General features: G+C 38.1%; 1 protein-coding gene across 5 annotated transcripts in view; it reads left to right on the top strand.

The window, feature by feature from the left end:
• dpy19l3 (dpy-19 like C-mannosyltransferase 3) overlaps window positions 1-21,741 on the top strand; it is a 78,527-nt gene extending 56,786 nt beyond the window's left edge. For 4 of the 5 annotated variants that reach the window (XM_028439546.1, XM_028439555.1, XM_028439563.1 and 1 more), the window contains 3 exons: window positions 15,569-15,701; window positions 19,762-19,920; window positions 21,233-21,741. In XM_028439546.1, coding sequence (XP_028295347.1) covers window positions 15,569-15,701; window positions 19,762-19,920; window positions 21,233-21,436 — 496 coding nt within the window. In that variant the 3' untranslated portion in view covers window positions 21,437-21,741. Of the gene's footprint in view, window positions 1-15,568; window positions 15,702-19,761; window positions 19,932-19,975; window positions 20,252-21,232 lie in introns of those variants that run through there. The other variant, XM_028439537.1, reaches the window with a different exon arrangement.
• The last annotated feature ends 218 nt before the right edge of the window (window positions 21,742-21,959 follow it).

The following is a 21,959-nucleotide window of genomic DNA, read 5'->3' as shown; positions in this document are numbered from 1 at the left end:
AAACTGAATGATGACAGAAAACATGATACATACCACATATAATATTAACAATAATGAACAACAGTCAGGAGTTGAAAGAGCCCAAGTATAAAGTACAATATTATCGATGGGTCAATGCTTAGAAGGTTGGGTAATTGGTAATTGTTTCTGGTGTTTTCTGGAAGGGTTTTTCATTATTTTGTGCCTTTGAATATTACAATAATGATACTGTAAAAGCTTCTTGTCAAGGGTCTTCAAAGTTTTCTTAAATATAGACCTAAAGGAGCATAAGGCAGTATTTATGAAAAAATAACCATTAATTTTGTCTTTTAATGCTAAAGGGTGACGATGCGTTTAAAACCAATGAGAATGAGTCCACACACATTTCTACCTATTGCCTTGAACAGATTGTGTGATACATTTTCTTCTGCTGTTCTGGGCACAAATTTCCTGCACAGTTCTGCAGACGTGAAGTCAAATGATGCTGGTGCGTGTTCTCGACGGCTTGGACAGGTGTCCCAATACAGAAATAAAACAGAATGAGAAGAAGACGGCTTAGAGACTGAAAGAAGACAAGCACAGTGGACTAAACCAGCGGTTCTCAACTGGTCTGACACTGGGACCCACATTTTGCCATAGTCATTAAATCGCGATGCACTTTTTTTTTCTTTTTTTTTTTAAAATTCAACCAACCAAATGTATTTTTAAAAAAAATAAATAACTGTTGAAAACACACACATATATGTATATATTTTTTAACACAAATCTATATATTTTCCTGTGCAACATACAGTTCACAGCATGCCTGTAAAAAAAAAAGTGTTTTTCAAAATAAAAGACAAGTCCAATACGAGAGATATAAGTATTTATTTATATTTTGACCAGCTGTCTGTGACCCACCCTGTAAAGGTCCGCGACCCACTTTTGGGTCCCGACCCACCAGTTGAGAATCGCTGGACTAAACTACTGTTTGGTTCCACAGATGTACACAGAGGCATGTGCACACGCCCTGCAGTAAACGGTCACATAAACGGCGAGTAAATAAATGTGGATTGGGCTGTATTTTCTCATCCCAGTCTGACTCAACAGTGAAAACCTCATTTTTTTTTCTTAAAAGAAATGACATATGTACGTTCGTTTTAATGGTAAGCACCAATTTAATTAACACACAACTGTTCAGCACACGGGTAACAAGAGAAAGTGAAACACAAACAAAAAAGGGACGCCGTGCACGCAAGAGACCCATCGGATCTGTTTACATAATCCTCGTATCAAAGATTAGGATAATCCACGTTATTGTGCAGAAAAAGGAATGTTTCTAATTATGGTCCTCTGCTCCATCCTCCTCCACTGGATCCTGTTCTCACTGTTACAGTTAAAGCTGCATTATTCAGCTACAGCAGCTGCAGCAGGAAAGGAAGAACCACACCATGTGACCCAACACCACCACGAGTTCTAAATATGTGTCTGAACCTGACCCGTCCGGTGCCGTCGGTCCCATTGTTCATTGTTCAGTTATCGTCCTATAGTTACAGTAACTGATCAGCTGTGCTCTGGTGATAAACAGCTGATGCTTCTGCCCCGGCTTGGTTGATGGCTGCAGTTACACTAACTACTGTGATGTCACTATGGAGTCTGATTTATACATCCTGCCCTATACTCATTTATGTGGATTCTCACAGTCAATTTAATGGTTTCTGTTCATTATTTCTATATCATTTGTTTTTCTCTATTATTCTTCCATAATCATAAACTGAATCAGATTGAAAAATGCCTTTGTAATGAGTCAAGTCATCTGCTTTGGTTTCTAACTTTATTTATTTAATCAGTGTTGAGAGCTTTGACACACCAGCTGCTGCTTTTAGACCAAAACATCCTTTTAAAACATACATATTGCTAATTAAAGATGATTAGAAACGCGCTACAATCAAGTAGGAACCGGTGATGGATGCTGAGTGAATCTCTCCAGAACTCAAGCATCTTCTTTTCATCCATCATGACCACGCTGAGACGACACTGAGTGGAGCGTATATGGTTTTTAGGAAATGGACAGTCGTGCTCTAATCCTATTAGGCAGATAGTGGAGCAGCAAAGAGACGGATGAATGGTACGAGTTGGATTCTGAGCATATTGTGTGTGTGCTCGCGTCCCTTCAGAGCTAATCCCATTAGGCTGTGAGGATTAGGGGCTGCCTACCGTTGTGCTGAGAGCGGGGTGGAGCGCTAAGCTTCTTGCTTCTGCGCTAATTACATTTCAGATGAAAGTGTTAAGATGGAGACTCAGGGGGTGGGGGGTGTTCATGTTCTTCCGTGTTTTCCTGGTGAGCGAGGCCGAGGTGCTCAGGTCTGTGTGAAGCCATGACAGCAGGTTTTCAGCCTGTGGCAGAACCAGGATGATGAATCTATGACCAGCTGGTGTGTTTATGTAAAGCTGTCAGAGAATCCTTGTGGTAATTGTAGCTGCAGGGGGCTTTAATGTGCTTCTTAAATGAAATCAGATCAACACCACACATCCTGCTTTTATGTCTGCTGTTACTGAGCGAAACTACCTCTAATGACGAGAAGAGATCACAGATCTTTCTTCAACTTTTACTCACTTTTAATTCCACATTTAGAGTCAAAGTTGGACTTTAATTTAATTGGGTTCAACTGCCCCATTTCTCTTGTTTCTGAATCCAAGCACTGACTACAACATTATCCTTAGAAAACCATTTAAAAACAACTATAGATTTAAATGATCTAATTTTAGAAATAAGTAGAAAAAAACAGTATTTAGCACAGTGGTTCCCAACCTTTTTAGGATTGGACCCCATTTTGATATCAAGAATTTTTTTCCCCACGGTTGAAAAACACTGATTTAGTGGCACCTTGATAGATTTATTTCCATAGTTTTTATATCTCTCTCTCTCTCTCTCTCTCTCTCTCTCTCTCTCTCTCTCTCTCTCTCTCTCTCTCTCTCTCTCTCTCTCTCTCTCTCTCTCTCAGAGCACATAAGATCTTAATTTCTGTCAGGACATAAAGTCATTTTCAACCAAAAACTTTACCTACCCTAAAAATTACCTACCCTAGCTTTAAACAGATATTGCAACTCGTTAGATTTCACTTCCTCTGCTTTGTACCCTAGCAGACATATCAAAGGTGATAAATGAAACTTCACATTAAATAATTTACAAATAAATTCCTCAACAAGCATCCAAAATTCTCTAACCTTGGAGCAAAACCACAACAGTAGGGATGTAACGATTCACGATACGATTCTCTCACGATTTATTTTACAAAATGGGACTCTAGACAAATGATGAAAATACTGAACTATTTTCCTGTTTATAATTGTCAAAAGAATCGCTGGATAAACTATTCAAAACAATGCAATTTAACTAAAAATAAATCCTGAATGAACTTAAAGGAAAAATACAAATGAAGAAGAAGCCTATTCATTTAAAATCTGGTTCTATAGTAAACAATGCAAAACTGCATAATAGTTCTTTTTCTTTTTAAAAGTGCAACTGAAAATGTATTTTGTGCCTTAACAATTGTACTGTATTTACCGCAGATATTTGTTTGGACCAGCAGAGGGCGCTGGTAACCCAGTGGTCAGTTGGCATGCAGCTATTCTAGCAGTGAAGAAGAGATGCTATGCTAGCAGACAGAGCTAATAGAAAAACCTGACTTTTACAGATATTCACGTATTACAGATATTCTTTCGGTGCTAAAGGGGTAAGGAATCATTTATGAACATGTTTAAGAGTAGAAGGCGATTCCGCCCGCCGCCTAAGCTTGTGGACAAGAGAAGGACAAATAGATAGCACTCTCTGCTGTTTAAAAATGTACTGTGATTAAATTTTCAGGGTATCAATATGAACCGTGATACCTATGAATTGATTTTTAACTGCCGTACGATTAATCGTTACATCCCTACACAATAGATGTATTAGGGTGCCAGATTCCCCACATCCATGCCAACAAAGGTCTGAAAACAACTCAGAATTATTTTTTTTAAGTTTATGTGGTGTAAAATAAAGTCAATGTAAAATGTTTATTTTATACCTTACACATTTTAAAACATAATTAGATTTTTTGATAATGGCACCCCATTGATCCATTGTTAGTGTTACACTCCTGTCTCTTTGAAATTGATCTAGAATTGATGGATTACAATCAAATATAGATGGACGTAATATTTTGTAGACTTTCAACACCATCTTCTTACTATTAGTTATTCTTTTCAATTGAGAATCAAGAGGTTCATCCATATCATTGAAAGAATGATTACATAAAATTTATTTGAATTGCAAATATTGGAATATACACAAATGGTCTAAATTTAAATTTGCTTGTAAATCCCGAAATGGTATTAACTCTCCATCTTTCACAACTTGGCCCAAACAGATTATATTTTTATATTGCCAGATTATATTTGGCTTGTTGCCAGGTGTGAGAGACTTCATGTTTATTAAGAATGAAGAATGCACTTCAATGTGCATATTTTAAGTAGATCAGCTGATACACTTTCTAAATGGAAAGTCAATGAATCAATACCAGGAACGATGGATGGTTGCTCAGCTCAACCCTGCTATTTCAATCCTGGTCAAAGTACGCACGTTGTCATTGTGCGACATGGTTTCTATGTTTTTTGGATTCACGACTCATGTTTTTTAGTCAGAACGATGCAACAATGTCAAAGCTGCAGGAGAGAGCTGGAACTGTGGCTTATACGGTTACACGCTTCAAAATAAAGACAAGCTGAGTCAGGTGTAGCTAATTCACTGCTAGTGTTTTACTCACACTATTGATATACAGTAAATGTCAATATTTTGAATCCGTATTTAGTCACACTAGGATTTAATCATAAAGATCACAGTACCCATGATAATCTGTCAAGATCTACATTTTTATGGCTCTTAAGGATGAAAAGAGACTTAAATACTTCTGTGTTCCTGTGTGTCCAGGTCATTTTCTGATATCTCAGTTCCCATGTCTGCTATCTTCTCCTGTGTTATCCATTCATACACCAGGCGTTTATCTGTTTACATTACCAGGGCTCTATACAAACTATTCCAGTGGTGGCACTGGTGCGACCGACTTTCACAGAATGTGGCCACACCCTTTTTTTCTTTTTTGGCCTTGATTACATGTCCATGTGGCGTCCATCAGGCATTTCATCAGATTGTAACTACAGTAACTGAGAATGTTCCCTTCTCTTTCACAAAGAAATGGAAGTAAACACAAACCCATTTTGACCCAAGTGCTAAGCACATTTTTTCAGCCACAACTTGGTGTCAGAAATAGAATTTCATGATTTATCGCCCTGGAAAGCAGAGATGGTGAATGACCCTCTGAGACTAATCAAAAATAGGTTCACCTCTTAACGTCCTATCAGAAGACAGGAGGACTGTACCGCTGATCTGGGCCGTCACTTTGAGATTCAAAGATTTTGTGAGATGCTGAGAAAATCAAAATTCAAGGATAGGAAAATTTAAACTTATTTAAAAAATTGTTGAAAGGTCAAATGTATTTGAGTCTTTCAGTCTTTGGGTAAACGGACAGAATGGATTTACGGACACATTCTTGGCTCAGTAAGAGGTAGGTACTTCACTTATGTAATTTACGTGTCTGTGGGAGTTCACGGTGATATGTAATTACAGAACTCTCTCTTGATCAGTTCTGGTCAGACTGCCCTAAGCAGGCCACATAGCATTGTAGCACTCACCAAGGCCTCAGCCTGAGCAGGATCTGCTCTGTTTTAACTACCACTATGAGGAAGCAAACACACTCACTGAGGCACACACACAAAAACCCTTTGACATAATAAACCTCGTTTCCACATCTGATCAGCAACCCTAAAGCTAGACTCTGCCACAACACACTGGGCACGCTGAGGTTGTCGGTTTCCAGGCCTTTTTAACTTTACCTTTTAGGAAGACGTTCCTAATTGTAGCGTGTGCACATGGCCATCATTCCATGTGTAGTGTTTAAGTGTTGGACCACTGGTGCTTCTAGGACCGGCAGGATGGAGCCAGGGGTCCAAGAACGTAAAGGAAAAGTTCTGTCTCTGCCTGTTGTCAGGACATTTAGAATAAAAAAGAAAGATAAGGGAGTATTCTCACAGTCAGTTACAATCTGATTAAATGCCTGAGGAGGTAATCTCTCCTCTGGACTTTATACACATTGGATTTTACAAAGTGTCCACAAAACATAAATATGGAATGTACACAGAGATAAAGACCTGGTGTAAGAATGGATAACACAGGAGCTACTAACAAGATAGCAGACCTGGGGACTGAGCTTTCAGAATAAGATACACTCTGTCAAACTGACCAGGACACAGGAACACAGAGGGGTCATTTCAACAAATTTACAGGACATAACATGCACTTCAGTCTCAAAAAAGTATAAAATTGTTCTGTGATTATTCAATATTCACACTGAAATTTTTAGTTTGATCTGAGGAATACTTTTTTTTTTAAATATGGCCAATTTAGTGAGTGGGTTGTGTGTGGATTTTTGTGTCCTTATTTTTCTTCCATTTTCATCTTCTAATATATCAGGAACTCCATCACATAGAAAGGTAAATATGGTATAGTAATAAGCTCCACCTACTCTCTCAGAAACAGATCTGCTATACATCCTCTCTGGTGGACATGTCAGCTCCTCTAAATAGTCAGTGTGTGTTTGGGTCTGGAACATGTTTGGGTCTTCAGTAAACTACTTAGCATATGTCTCAGCTCCCTGTAATGTGATCAGCTTAGAGCTATGAACATAGACTGTTCACATCACTAATGATTCATTGACCCATAACTGTATGTGGGAATGTAAGAAAAATCAGATTTAATTTACAGTATAAAGGTTACTCTTTATTAGAATATGATATAATATATATTCCTTTTATTTATTTATTTATTTATTCATTCATACATTTTTATACTTTTTTATGTTTCTGCTTTTATCATTTAAATCATGTCTGCTTCAACATTATAGACAAAACGTTCACTTGCTGCCCCCACCCATTAAAGCTGTAATGATAAAAATACTGTTATTTATTTTCAATATATGTTGTGAGTTTTTTAGTATTTTCAGTGTAAAACAAAAAAAAGACAAAGACCACAGAAACCATAGAGAACTCAACTAAAAATTCACACGTATGCAGATGAGTCATTATTGATTTATTTATTTGGCCTTATTTGGGCCTGAGAGAGATTTATCAGTTATATATGTGTATCCTGTATTTTTTACTCATTGTACAGTATAATGAGTGAAAAACAGCACAGGTCAATATAAAACTGACCTCCTGGGACTCACTCTGCATCTCGTTTATCTCATACATATTATTATAAGCAACCCTCATGAACCTATTTCCATTAACCCTCATGGTCAACATATACAGCTTGTTTTTAGGAGTCACCATTTATAACGAGTTCCCTGACAGCAGTTCTGCAGCAATTTGAGGAGGTTTCTCTCACTACTTGGCATGGAGATCCAGGTTTATTAGTGAAGGAGTCAGCATTTTAAAATCAGTCCTCACGTCTCAGTGGGCCATCAGTCAGTGTTAGGTGTAGTTGACTCATGGAGACGATGCATAAAACACACAAAACAGAATAAAAGAAGGTGGTGCATCAACATCTCATCAAACCTATAGAACAGGCTAAACTTCACTGAAAAGGTTCCCACTAATCCTCCAAGAGGACAGAGCAGGAGAAGAAGAAAATATAAAAGTGCCAAAAAACCAAACCCTGTTCTGTTTATTAATAATTTAGGCAACATGTTAAGCTTGATAATTCCACAAGTTTCCTTCATTTCTAGCCCTGAATGTACACAAGAGACCACACGTGTGTAAATATATAACCAGTTATTAACCATTTATTCATTTTAAATGTTTTATTTATGTTTGTTTTTAATTTAATAATAATTGTGTAATGTACAATACAAAAAAAAATTGAAAATCCACTTGGGAGATGAGTCGATTCTTTTTAGGGAACTGAATTCCCTGTTCAAACAGTGCTGAGTGTTGTTTTTTTGGGGTTTTTTGTCATTAAAATGTGAACACATTAAGCATTAGTTCTGTGTTTCTAGCTAAATAAGAATGTGTTACTGTGATGAACAATGTATGTATTTTTCTGTATGTTTTTTTGAGTCATTATGTGTATTTTTGTATCTTTCTGTTGTCTTTTTGTGCATTTTTTGTATAATTTAGTTTTTTTGTGGCCATTGTAGTGATTCTGGAGTCATTTTGTGTATTTTTGTATCTTTGTTGGTGTAGTTATGTGCATTTTTGTTGTCATTTTTTGTATAACTATTTAGTTTTGTGTATTTTGAGTCATTTTCATATTTCTGTTGTCATTTGGTGTATTTTTCTGTAATATATATTTTTTGGAGTCATTTTTTGTGTTTTTTGGAGCCTTTTTGTATCATTTTTTGCATTTCTGTTGTTGTTTTGTGTACTTTTTGTATAAATATTGTTTAGTTTTTTGTTTTATTTTACTCATTTAGTATATTTTTATTATAAATACCTTATGTGTGGAGAATGTGCATGCATCAGCCGCACGCATGCACATACTCCGTCACAGGTTGTTGAAATCGTGTGTAGAGAAAAATAAACAGATCCGCAGGAAATATTTGAAACTTCCGTTGTCGCAACTTTCTTTCTAAACGGCTCTATGTGTTCAGCATGAAATCCAAGGTGTGCATTTGGTTGTATAGCACTTTTATGTTGAATAGTTTTTTTCGCTGTTCGCTTTCGGCACAGCCACGGCCATTGCCCGCCAATAACTTCCGGGTCCCGTCATAACCTCTGGGTCCCGTCCGTCCGGTCTAAACAGCGAACGGTCAAACATGAAAATAAACATTTTGAAATGACCAAATAAGTCTATAATGACGCATGCACACACTCAAGCTGTTCATAAGAGAAATAAGTCATATGACTTGTACTTGACGTGGACTCAAGTCACAAATTTGAAATTAGAAACCTTTAAAGGCGTGGTAAGTATTTTGATGTGACATTGAAATGAAAAATTCTGCTCCTGGAGTATTGTTAAAGTAAAGTTTAGGTCTTTTAGGGTCGTGTGCTGATAAAATGCTGGACTAAAAAGATGTTTTCTTTCTAAAGTTGTTCTTGTTCATAATTTAGCTCACCAAGAAAACGCTACAAATTTACTTTTGAAATATTAACATTTAAATTATTGTTAGCATGTGTTAGTTCTGTCTGTTCATAGGTCTGTAGTTTACACAATATTCATTTAAATGAGGTTTTTAGATAAAGAACATTGACTAAAATGTATCTATAAATGCCAGTACATGTCCTGGCCAAACAGAAGAAGAAACCAGTATCTCCACTGAGCCAGTGCTGCCTCATCAGGCCAACGACATGTCCGAGAATTAATGTCGTCATTTCATTTTTATGATGTCAACAGGGTTCACGTCAGCACCTCCTGGCATTTCCATATGAGCATATGAAGTTAAAATGAAATATAAATCACCAGTAGAGGCAATTGTGTCTGTGCTCTGTAATTTAATTGGAACACCCACAGAGAAGATGGACTGGAATGAAAATGACCTGTTTCTACTGCAGGTCAGCAGCCTCAGGCATAAACACACACACACACGTTCATGTTCCAGCTAATGGACTCCATGGACCCAGTCATTGAACCCAGGGTCCACGTCTACCTGAGAATAGATTCATATCAGACATCAACATGTCCTTCATGTCTGCTCTCCGTAGATAATGCATGTGGTCAACAAATGATACTCATATTGTAAGGATATATTTTTATTTTAAGTAACTAAATAAGTAATTTATGTATAAAGCGCTTTTTGCAGATAAAATCACAAAGTGCTGTACAGAGTTGTGGTCAAGCATCATAATAGAATAATAAAACATGAGTGCATAAACATCATAAGAACAGCAACATTAAAGGATAAATAAAAATGTAAACTCCAGTAACTAAAAGCTTTTCTGAAAAGTGAAGTCTTCAACAGTTTTTTAAAAGTGACCACACAGTTGAGATCCCTGAGAGACTGGTGCAGGTTATTCCAGAGTCTGGAACACCAGGTCTCCTCTGGTTTTAAATGTAGTTTTTGGGGTCTTTAGGAGACCCTGGTCTGAAGACCGAAGGCATCGCCCTGATGAGTAGGGGCACAATAAGTCTGAGATATATTGAGGGGCCTGACCATGTAACGCTCGGAACCTAAGAACTAATATTGTGTACTCTATTCTAAACTTAACTGGAAGCCAGTGCAGAGTAGAAAGAATAATGTGGGATGTTCTAGAAGCACCAGTTAAAAGTCTGGCAGCAGTGTTCTGTACGATCTGGAGTCTGTTTAGGGTCGACTTATTAAAACATGTAAAAACAGAATTACAGTCAATACATGATGATATAAATGTGTATGACCAGTTCATAGATGCCTGATTTTAAAGATATTTCTCAGATGGTACAAACAGTTTTTAGTTAGTAGATGACAGTGACCCTCCAAAGACATTAACTGATCAAACACAAGGTTTCTGAGGCTGGTTTTAACAGATCACCAAGTTAATCAGAGGATGTTTGTATCAGGAGAGATGATCAGAGTTTCTGTTTTATTTGAATTTATCTGGAGATAATTTGATGACAACCAGTTTTTGATATGGAATATACAATAAGATAAAAAGAGAAACTCTGAGTAATTAAAGGAGCAGTACACCTGGATATCATCAGTATAAAAATGATAAGTGATGATTTTATAGCTTATTTTGTATGAAACTACTTGTTTCAGGAGTTTGCCTCGTTCACTAGTTCTCAGAACAGCATGAAAAGCACAGTTAAATGAATTACTGAGTGCATCCTAACCCAGACCTTCCACACTACAGAACTCACTCACACGTGCTGTCTTTTAGAAGAGAAAATGCCAAAAGTGGCACATTTTGCAGCTGTTTGATATTAAATGTGCCTGTGTGGCATTTTGAATCAGTAAATTTAACCCAGAATTGTCATTCTGATGAGTTAAGAATATTGAGATTTATATCTCATATCGTCATTTTGAGAAAAAATGTTGAGATATGAGTTTTGGTCTATATCGTCAAGTTCACAGTGAACCTAATCACTCTAGACTTTGATTGGAAACGCTCTGATAATGGCAGAAACAATTGCTCTAGAATTCACACTGATCTTGGGGTGTGGTCGTCCGCCCTGGGCGGGCTGCTCCTGGTGCTGCATCCGTTCCGGGTCCTTCTGGCCTGGGGTCGGGCCCCTGCTGGCTCTGGGCTCGCCGGCGGGTGCCCACTGGCTGCCTGTTCGGCGCGGTTCTGGTCGCCTGCTGGGCGTGGGCTTCGGCTCCTCCGCTGGGGCCTCGGGCAGGGAGTTCTCTGGGCCCTCCCCTCGGGGGGTTGGGCGCGGGGGTGGGGTGGGGGGGTGGGGGGGTCGATGGGGTGGGGGGTCTGGGGGTTGGGGGTGGGATCGGTGGCGTGGTGCGCTGGGTCCTTGGCTCCTTGGGGCTTTCTCGGGTGTGTATGGGGGGGCGATGGCTGCCTCTCGGCTTGGGATCTTGGGGGCGTTCGGGGGACTGCTTGGCCGTGGGGTGGTCACCGGGGGCCCTTAGGCTGCCTGCTCTTGCTGCTGGCCTGACTGCTTCTTCGGGCCCGGGGGCGGCTCTTGGGTTTTGCAGTGGCGGTACTTGGAAATACATTTGTCATGGATGCAATGGCCTTGGGCTGTGGGATAACACTCATACTGGGCTCAACCTTAGACACGTTGTTCCCAAATACCTGTTTTGTGGAATTTCCACTCACCTCTTCCTCTGTTCACAGCCACCACCATTATTCCTAAACCACACACTGGTCACCAAACTGGCTTGACAACACAACAATAAACACAATATACACAACCACAATTTCACATCGCATCACTTAAAACTATTCCCCACCCATTCCATATCCTATCTTGTATCCCTCTTCCCTGTTAACTTCCCCACCCCCCTCCACCCCCTCACCTTGGTGTAACACTGCCCTCTCTTTTTTACATCCTCCCTTTAATAAAGTATTTCTTACCCTTCCCTAGGGAGGGCTGGTGACGGTCACAATTATGCAATGAAATAAATAAATTTATTTAATTGCAATAATAAAATATGCATTGCTGTCAAAAGATTGCACTTCTTGTAGTGTTAACCTTCGACAGCATGTGCAGACAAGGTAAAAAAAAAAAAAAAAATAGAATTCACACTGATCAAACGAGGAGGACAATCAGAGAAACCAAACAGTTAAGCGGTGAAAACGCTCTAGGGTCCGTCGGTGTGAAAGCACCCTTAGAGTCCGGCCAAAACAGACTCTAAAATTAATTTTCCTGAATCGCTCCAGAATTCGATTGAACAACGCCCTACAATTGCTCAGTATTTTTTGCCATTTAAGAATATAAAACAAACAATATTTCCTTTATTATTGGCAGGGCAGACCAAATAGTGATGTGACCCACACTAGAAATCCATCATATAAGTCGACAGGATATGTCTCTTCCATACTGAGGAGTCGGAGCTCAATACTTCCATCCTGTTAGAACATCCTGACTGCATAAAAGCAGCTGCCAATCCTGTGTTTTGTTTTGTAATTCGAGACTTTTGTGCACAAAAGGACAAAAAGTCACCCTCCCATCGCACAATTTTTGACTCTAAATAAAGGCTAGATTTCAGATGTGCCTACGGACGACCAACAAAGGCTATGATGTGTTTCCTCACTCTGCATACTGGAGCTAATTATTTCTCTTTCTCTCTCAGATGTTGCTAAATTGCATTTTTAATTCTAGAAACCTACATCCATAGCTGTCAGAATGAGACATTCTGAGCATGACGGATCTCCATAGATTGTGGAATGTTACTCTGTATCCATATGGTTTGTTTGCTAAAGCTGGAGCGTTGGAACAGGTCTCTTATAGTGAAGCTATTTTCCATGCCGTGAAGCAGAATATTTTCTCCTGGGACAAAACAAAACAATTGACTTTTTGTCAGAGCGTTTTGCACATGAACAATAATAATACTAATGATTTTCACAGTCTTTGGAAAGAAGGTGGACCTTAACTTAGAGTCTGAGGTTAAGAAATGCTGCTTTAACTGAGTTTATAACTACTGCTCAGGTCAATGTAGATTATTTAAGCACTATCACATGAGAGGTAGTGCTGTCGTGCTGAAATACTAGCACTGGTGTGATATTCCGCAGATAATCACACCAGTGTTGATATTTCACACAACAGTGATATTGCTTTTAAACAACAGTTCTACAAGCGCATTTTATTAGTTAACAGTAATAAGTCACAATAGATTATGATTTGTTTGTTTGTTTGTTTAATCATTTAGCTCCACCAACAAAAATAGTTCCACAAGTGGAGAGCACACACACACACACACACACACACACACACACACACACACACACACACACGCACGCTAGGTTCACACTGCAGACAAATGTGACCTAACTCTGATCTTTTTGCCTGTATAACGATCTGTTAAAGACAGTCTGAACAAAACAATTCAGATTGTAATACTACTCTGCATCATTGAAGCCGCTGACATCCCTATTTTATATACAGTATATATATATATATATATAATAGGGATGTAGCAGCATCACAGCAAACGGATAGAGCGATAAACCTGGCTCTCTTCTTTTTCACTCTTCTTAAAGTTCTGAAGTGCTGACTTCGGTTGGAAAGAAAGATTCTCAGTGCAACACACACTCCTACACCAGACGTCTCCATATTTACTAACGTAAACACTGTGCTGTGTGGGGTCATGGGTCACCTGAAATCCTCTTCTGCGTATGTGTGTCACTTCAGCGTTGTATTCCATTCATAATCCAAACTGATTGAATATGCATTTAATATGTAATATTATTATTTAATATGTACTATGAACGACCACACCCCCCCAAAAACAGTGTACTGAAATGACAGTGTACTGAGGTGACAGTGTACTGTAGTAACTGTGTACTGAGGTGACATTGTACTGTAGTAACAGTGTACTGTAGTAACAGTGTACTGTAGTAACAGTGTACTGTAGTGACAGTGTACTGGAGTGACAGTGTACTGTAGTAACAGTGTACTGTGGTGACAGTGTACTGTGGTGCCAGTGTACTGTAGTAACAGTGTACTGTAGTGACAGTGTACTGTAGTAACAGTGTACTGTGGTGACAGTGTACTGTGGTGCCAGTGTACTGTAGTAACAGTGTACTGTAGTGACAGTGTACTGTAGTGACAGTGTACTGTAGTAACAGTGTACTGTGGTGACAGTGTACTGTGGTGCCAGTGTACTGTAGTAACAGTGTACTGTAGTGACAGTGTACTGGAGTGACAGTGTACTGTAGTAACAGTGTACTGTGGTAACAGTGTACTGTGGTGACAGTGTACTGAGGTGACAGTGTACTGTGGTGACAGTGTACTGTAGTGACAGTGTACTGTAGTGACAGTGTACTGTGGTGACAGTGTACTGTGGTGACAGTGTACTGAGGTGACAGTGTACTGAGGTGTGTAGCCCAAGATGTAACGATAATTAACGGTATTTAGATCAGCTGTACAGTGGAGTGATATGAGTGCTGTTGTTGTTCTATATCAGCACTCTTAGAATGTCTGTCGTCCAATCAAATCACGTGGTTGGAACGAACTGTTGTATAATAGTTATTGATACAACTTTGCTTCTCTTCAGATATGTATGTATGTCTGTTCTGTTTAGTTTTAGCTTCTGCTTTACATTTGCAAACATCCGACTCATTGATATGTTTGATTAGTCATGGTAAGTTTGGCTCATAATAGGACTTAACTTTATTTTACATAATTACCTTTCACATAGAAACCTCTTCATCTGCCTATTTTCATCAGTGTTCATTTTGTCGACTACATTTTTTAATTGACATCTAGACTTTGACAAAAAACAACTTAAAAATATTGTCTAAATATATTTATATTTTCATTGATTAATAAAAAAGAAACAAATTTCATCACATGGGACGAAATCCAATCAGAACTCATGTGATCATGTGATCTCACACATTGATCGCATAAAATCTGTTCGTGTGTATTTACAAACAATAATACCATCTAATATCAGGTTAATTTTAGTCGACTATACTGTATCAGATTTAGTCGACTCGTTATTACTGTACTTTTTTTTTCTTTTTTGTCTCAAACTTCTCCACTATGGAAGAGCATTAGGGCCAATTTTGGACAAATCAAGCTTAAAGTTGAAATTATGAGATTATAGTTGAAATTTTGAAAACAGAAATTGAAAATTTAATGTTGAGGTTAAAGTCGGAGGTTTGATAATATTATGTATCAATTGGCCCTCGTCAGTTTCCTTAGATTTGACTTTATTAGCAAACCTTTGACTTTTATCACAATATTGTATTTTGAGTCCATTTTAGAAATTTCGACATAATCTGATCTTTTCGACTTTATTCTTGACATTATATTTCAACTTAATTCTCAAAATTTCAATTTTAATCTTGAAATTTCAACTTTTTTCTCAACTGAAACTCAATCAAAATTCGCCATTTAAACTAACACTGCTTTTGGACTTTCTTCATGTAGAAAACATTTGAATCAGATGATTATTCATGTCTCTTCCTCTTTGATCCTCAGCACAAAGACCCCCAAGCAGGCGGTGTTTGCAGGAAGTATGCAGCTTCTGGCTGGTATCAAGCTGTGCACAGGCCGAGTCCTCACCAACCACCCCCATTATGAAGACAAGGACCTGCGGGAGAGAACCAGACAGGTACCGTGGCCTCCAGCAAAACCCCCCAGGAAAGCATGCTACTAAACAAAGATGTTTCAACCATTATCAGTTCATTCTGATGACAACAATATCAAACATAACATAAACTCATATTATTTCTGTTGCAAATAGACGCACTTAAAAGAACATTTCAAAATCTAACAATTCTGAAAAACCTCAGTGAGTTCCTGTTTTTTTTCTGATCAACAATGGTTTAAAAACATCATTTGTAACGTCCTCAGGAAGTTAAAGTATGACTCATATTTGTACAATCAGCAAATGTTATTCCCATCTGATTAAAACTAATACAGCTTTGTAAAGTGCTACTCCAGATATAATCATCTCTCTCAATTAATGCACTTCATTTACAGTTAGATTTCAAACACAGTGAGACTTTCTGCGTCGCATTTTCCACAGAAGAGGACCAATGACGTATCAGCATTAACCTTTGATAATTCAGAGTAAAAAAACTTAAGTGATCATATTTAGGAGGTTTTTTAATGCTGTTTCTGAAGATTAGAGGGAACCTATTTTTCCTTTTCTTTTTCCTCCATGTTACATTTTCTATACTAGATATACTCTTGCTGTGCGTGTTAGACACTCTATACCTACATACAGCTTTATGGCAGAGGTGGGAACCAGTGACTGCTTCTCAAGTCTCAAATAAGTCTGAAGTTATGTCACTAAAGTCTTCCACTTTAATTTCAAAGTCATAAATCAATAATATACCACAGCAAGTTTATTCTACTGATATAAACAATGAATTACTTGAACAGAGAACATATTTGTCTGATAATAGTGACATAGTGCTTTTATAAATTATGTGTATATATATGCAGACATTGTGAAACTACGAAAAATTAAATGACCAGACAACAGTCAAATGCATCACATCATAGCCGACCAATCAGATTAAACATACACTGTAAGTGGTGTCAGCACCTCTGCTTTAGAGACACAGAATCTCCTTTTCTCACACTTTTAAAAACACTGTTCACAAACTGTTCCTTCACAGCAATAACAACTCTATTTCTCCTCCTACTGTATCTACACGTAGCTAGATCTTTGCTCTTGACTTTAGCTTGTCGTTGCTAACATGGACCGTGACTTTTCAAGCATGGCTGCCACAGTTTGTCCTTCCTTTTTGTTGAGCCTTTTTTGTTCACATAGAGGCCAAAGTAGGAGACCAAAAACTGCCTTTTAAAGCAGGAAAAGATGGATAAAAGCTGACCCAGAGTGGCCATTGGATCAGAGAGTTGAGGTAATAAAAGAAGAGCATCTAGAAACGGTGATGTCATGAATCACAGATGAGAAGCCCAGTAGCAGCAGCAGGAGGAGAGATGGAATTATGGAGGGCAGAAAGCACCTTTTTTTTTTAATCATAGGTTATAGAACCTCAAAAAGGCATTAGTGGACTCAAAGAGCCATGAAAGAGCTTAGCCTTTAGCGTAGCCACGAAGGAAAGTGGAATCACAAAGAGAGCTAATAGTATCTTAGAAATGTTGAGTTCCTTCTGCTTTTTATTATTTTGTACTTTAATCAAACACAACTAATCATAAGATGATATTAATCAGTAAGAATGATGCTTTTATTCAGCTTAAAAATATTGTTTTAATCAGTGGAAAAGGTCACTTTTCTCCGACTACGACTTTGATGTTATAACAGAGAAATACAAACATCTTTATGTCCTTATAAGTAACAGCACATATATTCATATGTATTTTGTTGGGGAACAAAATGAACCTGCTGCTGCATTGCACCATCATCTCCAATTTAACGTCATTAGATTTAACACTTAGTTGATTAGAGATAAATAAATGTGACCTTTAATGTCTAAACACTATCATTTGTTTAAGATCATTCTTTAAGTTAGACACATAAAGCCCTCCGTCTAAAAACACACAAAATGACATGAAAAGACAACAAACATTACTCCAAAAACCCAACAACCACACAAATATGCAAAATGACTCTAAAAACCAAAATTAACAACGGAAATACACACAATGACTCCAAAAAGACACAACATGACAGAATAGTCACGAAATGGCAACCAAAATGCACAAAAGGGCTGACTGAAAACAGCGTCAAATCTACACAAAATAACAAAAAAAACAAATGAAATGACAACAAAAATAGACGAAATGAAAAGACATTAAATAACTTAAAAAAACAAAAGTTAAAATGGAAATATGCAGTCACTTTAAAAACAAACCAAAATGACAGAAAAAGTCACAAATTGACAACAAAAACATGCACACCAAAAGCTCGCTGACGCTGAATCACTATGGCAACTAGTCATACACAGCAATCCTGGTCCTGACCAAGTTTTTCTCCAGCTTAAATGTTAGCTCGTGATAAAGTCCCGCCTCCTGACCAATCAGATCTCTTAGAAAACGAGCTGTCCAATGAAAGGTGATGTGATCACGTCACTGCGTAGATCTGATGTGACGCTGACCATAGACTGTTGCTCTTCCCTGTCATCATAGATTTATATTTATTATATTTAAGATCATAAACTGTTCCTCCTGTGAAGACGCTCTGCCAGTTCTCTCCAGTGATTGGTCAGGCGCTGCAAGCTCCACCCCTTTCACGTGAGCGCGCACGTACGAGGGTGAAACCACTTGGCTGAACTTAGCGTGTTTTGATTGATAGTCCAGCTCATATCTGGAAAAGAAGGTTTGGTTAGTTCACTCCAGCTCACGGAGATTAATCTAATCTAGATTTGTAGCATAGGCCCCAAATACCCTAACAAAAAAAACCATAGAATGACAACAAAAACACAGAAAATGACAGTAAAAAACATAAAAGGACAACAAAAATACACAAAATATCAAAAACAAGAAAAACTACACAAAAAAACCTCAAAAAATGTATTGAATGACAACAAACAGTCTAAATGACAGAAAAATACATTAAATAACAACAGAAATACACAGACTGACCCAAAAAACAAAATCACAGAAAAAGACACACAATGACAACAAAAATACACACAAATAACTCCAAAATCCAAAATGATAAAAAAAAAACTACACAACATAACCCAAGAAACTCATAGACAATAAATACACAGAGAAGGAAAACAAAAATACAGAAAATGACTTCAAATACCAAAAACAACAACAGATCTACACAAAATAACTAAAAAAACACACAAAATGAGATGAGATATCCTTCATTTGTAACACAAGGGGAAATTTGCATTTCACTTACATCCCCGTCCAAGAAAAATGAAAAAGACAATCATATAACATGGGGAGACAGGAACAGAGAGAATTGTGGGTTTCTGCTAAGGCAGCGCCCCGTATCTTAGATGAGACGTGGAAAAACACGAGGTAAGAGGAGAGAGAACTGTGCTCCCTATGGACAACCAAAATATGAACTCATAAAATAAACAAGAACAGACTTAATGACAGGAAAAGGCTTTAAATGACAACATTAATGGCTCTTAAAACCAAAATAACAGAAATACACAGAATGAATCCAAAATTCAAAACAACATCAAATATATACAAAATGGCTCAATAAACACACAAAATGACAGAAAAAAGCATAAACAGTGAACACAAAAACGAGAGATAAAATATCTCTCAGGTTGGTTTCTGTAGCCATAGGGATGTAGTATCAGAAACAGGAACATGTGCGAGAGTAAAGACGGAGAAGCTTCATCCCTGATGTGGTTTATGGACGTCCCACGAGGCGGTGGTCATCCTCCTCCAGATTTGTCACACAACGTTTACCACAAAAAACATTAAAGCACAAGAAAGCAATTATCAGATCCATTTCATATTTCTAAGCTTCATTTCCTCAGCTTCAAAGCAGTCGTGATTGGAAAAGAAAAAATGATGTAACTTAACAGATGTCGTTAGGTTGACTAATTTAATAAAAGAAAAAACTCAATTATCGTCTTTATTCTTTGTTCTAAAACTTTTAATTGTATCACTAATGGGATTTTTGAATGGCTTACAGTAAATCTGCATTTTTCTATCTGACCCATGTGGTGTTTGGTGTGTGTGTGTTTATGTTTCTCTGTGTGTGTGTGTGTGTGTGTGTGCAGGTGTACCAGGTGTACGCACGCCAGGCCCCGGAGGACGTCCATGACATCCTGTTGGCGGCGGGGGCCGATTACGTGGTTCTAGAGAACAGCATCTGTTATGAGAGGAGACACAGGAGGGGATGTAGACTGAGGGACCTGCTGGACCTGGCCAACGGACATGTGGGTGGCACGTGTGTGTGTGTGTGTGTGTGTGTGTGTGTGTGTGTGTGTGTGTGTGTGTGTGTGTGTGTGTGTGTGTGTTCGCCCTCTCTGCGCCACTTTCTCTTGTGAATATTCTGAAATAGAAACTTTTTATGGGAATGATAGGGCTCTATAGAATCTGTGTTAATGGAATCACGGACGGAATCACAGAATCGACCAGTGAAAAAAGGTTAAACTTGGAAATGAACAGAATCAGCATGAAACGCCGTCACTGTGGGGCAAGGAACATTGTTTTTATGGGTAAATGTTTCCAGGGACCGTTCATTAGACGTACCACCCCCCCCCCCCACCCTCCTGTAATGGCTGCATTAAACTCATCTTAAACCTCCACAAACATCTAAAACAACACAAATCATCACTGACTCCTAAATACAGAGCCTACAGTGCCTGTTTAACTTTGCTGTGCCTGTGAAGCTCCGCCCTATTTTCGTGTAGCACAGCGATGCTCTGTGAGAACGTGATCAGCTTTAATCATCTTCACCTGCTCAGTGTTTGATCTGTTATGTCTGGTTAACTAAGAATAACTCAGTACATGTTGTCCTTCAGTTCTTTTTATTCCAGCCTTTTGTTCGTACCTCGTAGCTACACATTCACAGTCAGCTAGCTACCTCAAGTACAACCGTTCTAGTGGGAACTTCTGGTTTACAAAATAAAAGTCCGTAGGAGCAACGTTATTAGAATGTTACATTAGAACATCTCATCAGAGCTACAGAAGATAAGATCATTTATATTAGATTAATTTAAACTAAGTTGATCAAAACTTAATCAATAAACCTGATCAGATTCAGTAAATTATTGATTAATGTTCTCATACATTTTTATATGACATAAATAATTAAAAAGGAGCGGTCAGAATAAACACTACAACTTATATATACTTTTTAATTGTATCTTACTTTATTTTTGACATACGTTTTTTAATTTAATTATTTTTTTAAAGTCTTGATTAAAATCAAATGATTTGTGATTATTGCTGATTATTGATCATTCATTTGACAACAGTCAGCAGATGAATTATTGACACTCACTTTTGTAAAGTGTCATTGAAACTTCAATATAAGGACTTGATAGTTTTTTATTACAAATTTAAGATTGTAAATAATCGATCTCGGGAAAAATGTAAGAATTGATTCATAATTGTCAATAATTAAAAAAAAAAAAACTGAATAATCGATAATCAATTGTTTTCACCACTCCTAGTTTTCACTGTTCTGCTGTAATTTGGCGCTGATATCAGATTATGTGTTTGTCTGTGACGTTCTCTGATCAGATTATGGACGGACCCGGGGAGAACGACCCCGACCTCGTCCCGTCCTCACATCCTCGTTTCTGCGACGCCATCAAGAGCGACCTGGACATGTACGCCGCCTTTTTCACCAGAACATTTCACAATAAAACCTTCCACGTGTATCGCCTCAGGAAGAAACGCAAGAAAAGCACAAAGAGCCGCCCGGAGGCCAGCGTACCCCCGTAACAGGTCGACCCACAGGAACCACAGAGACAGAGACAGGAAGGAGAAATCTGAAGCTTCACTCAGTATCCTGTCATACTTTGTGTAAACTCAGACTTTTATTTTGGCGGGTTCTTCCCTGATTTTCCTCCTTTCCGATAAAGTACGGCAAAAGATTATCTTTCGTCTTATCAGATTATCTCTAAGATGATCCTCTCGTCTGAGGTTTGTTCAGAATTAATTCCTCCTGATAATCTGCTCTGAAAAAGGGGCGGGGCCGACAATCGTAAATATTATATTTGTTCAATATTTACGACTAAAACTTTGTGTGTGTGTGTGTGTGTTTTAACAGTATGATCCAAACTGTTTTATGTCTGATTTTTATTTTTAACAGATTAAACATCTCAGCAGATTTCACGCTGAGCAAACCGACGTTGAAACAATGTTTTTACGACGTTGAGAAGACGTCTCTGGGGGGCGCATAGTGAGACGACTATTTCAGACGTCACCTGAACTGTTAGTGCCTGATCCTTTCAGATTCTTTCAA

The sequence above is a fragment of the Gouania willdenowi genome, chromosome 3 (genome assembly GCF_900634775.1).
Source record: "Gouania willdenowi chromosome 3, fGouWil2.1, whole genome shotgun sequence".
NCBI lineage: Eukaryota > Metazoa > Chordata > Actinopteri > Blenniiformes > Gobiesocidae > Gouania > Gouania willdenowi.
This window is presented reverse-complemented; position numbering and strand designations above follow the sequence as displayed.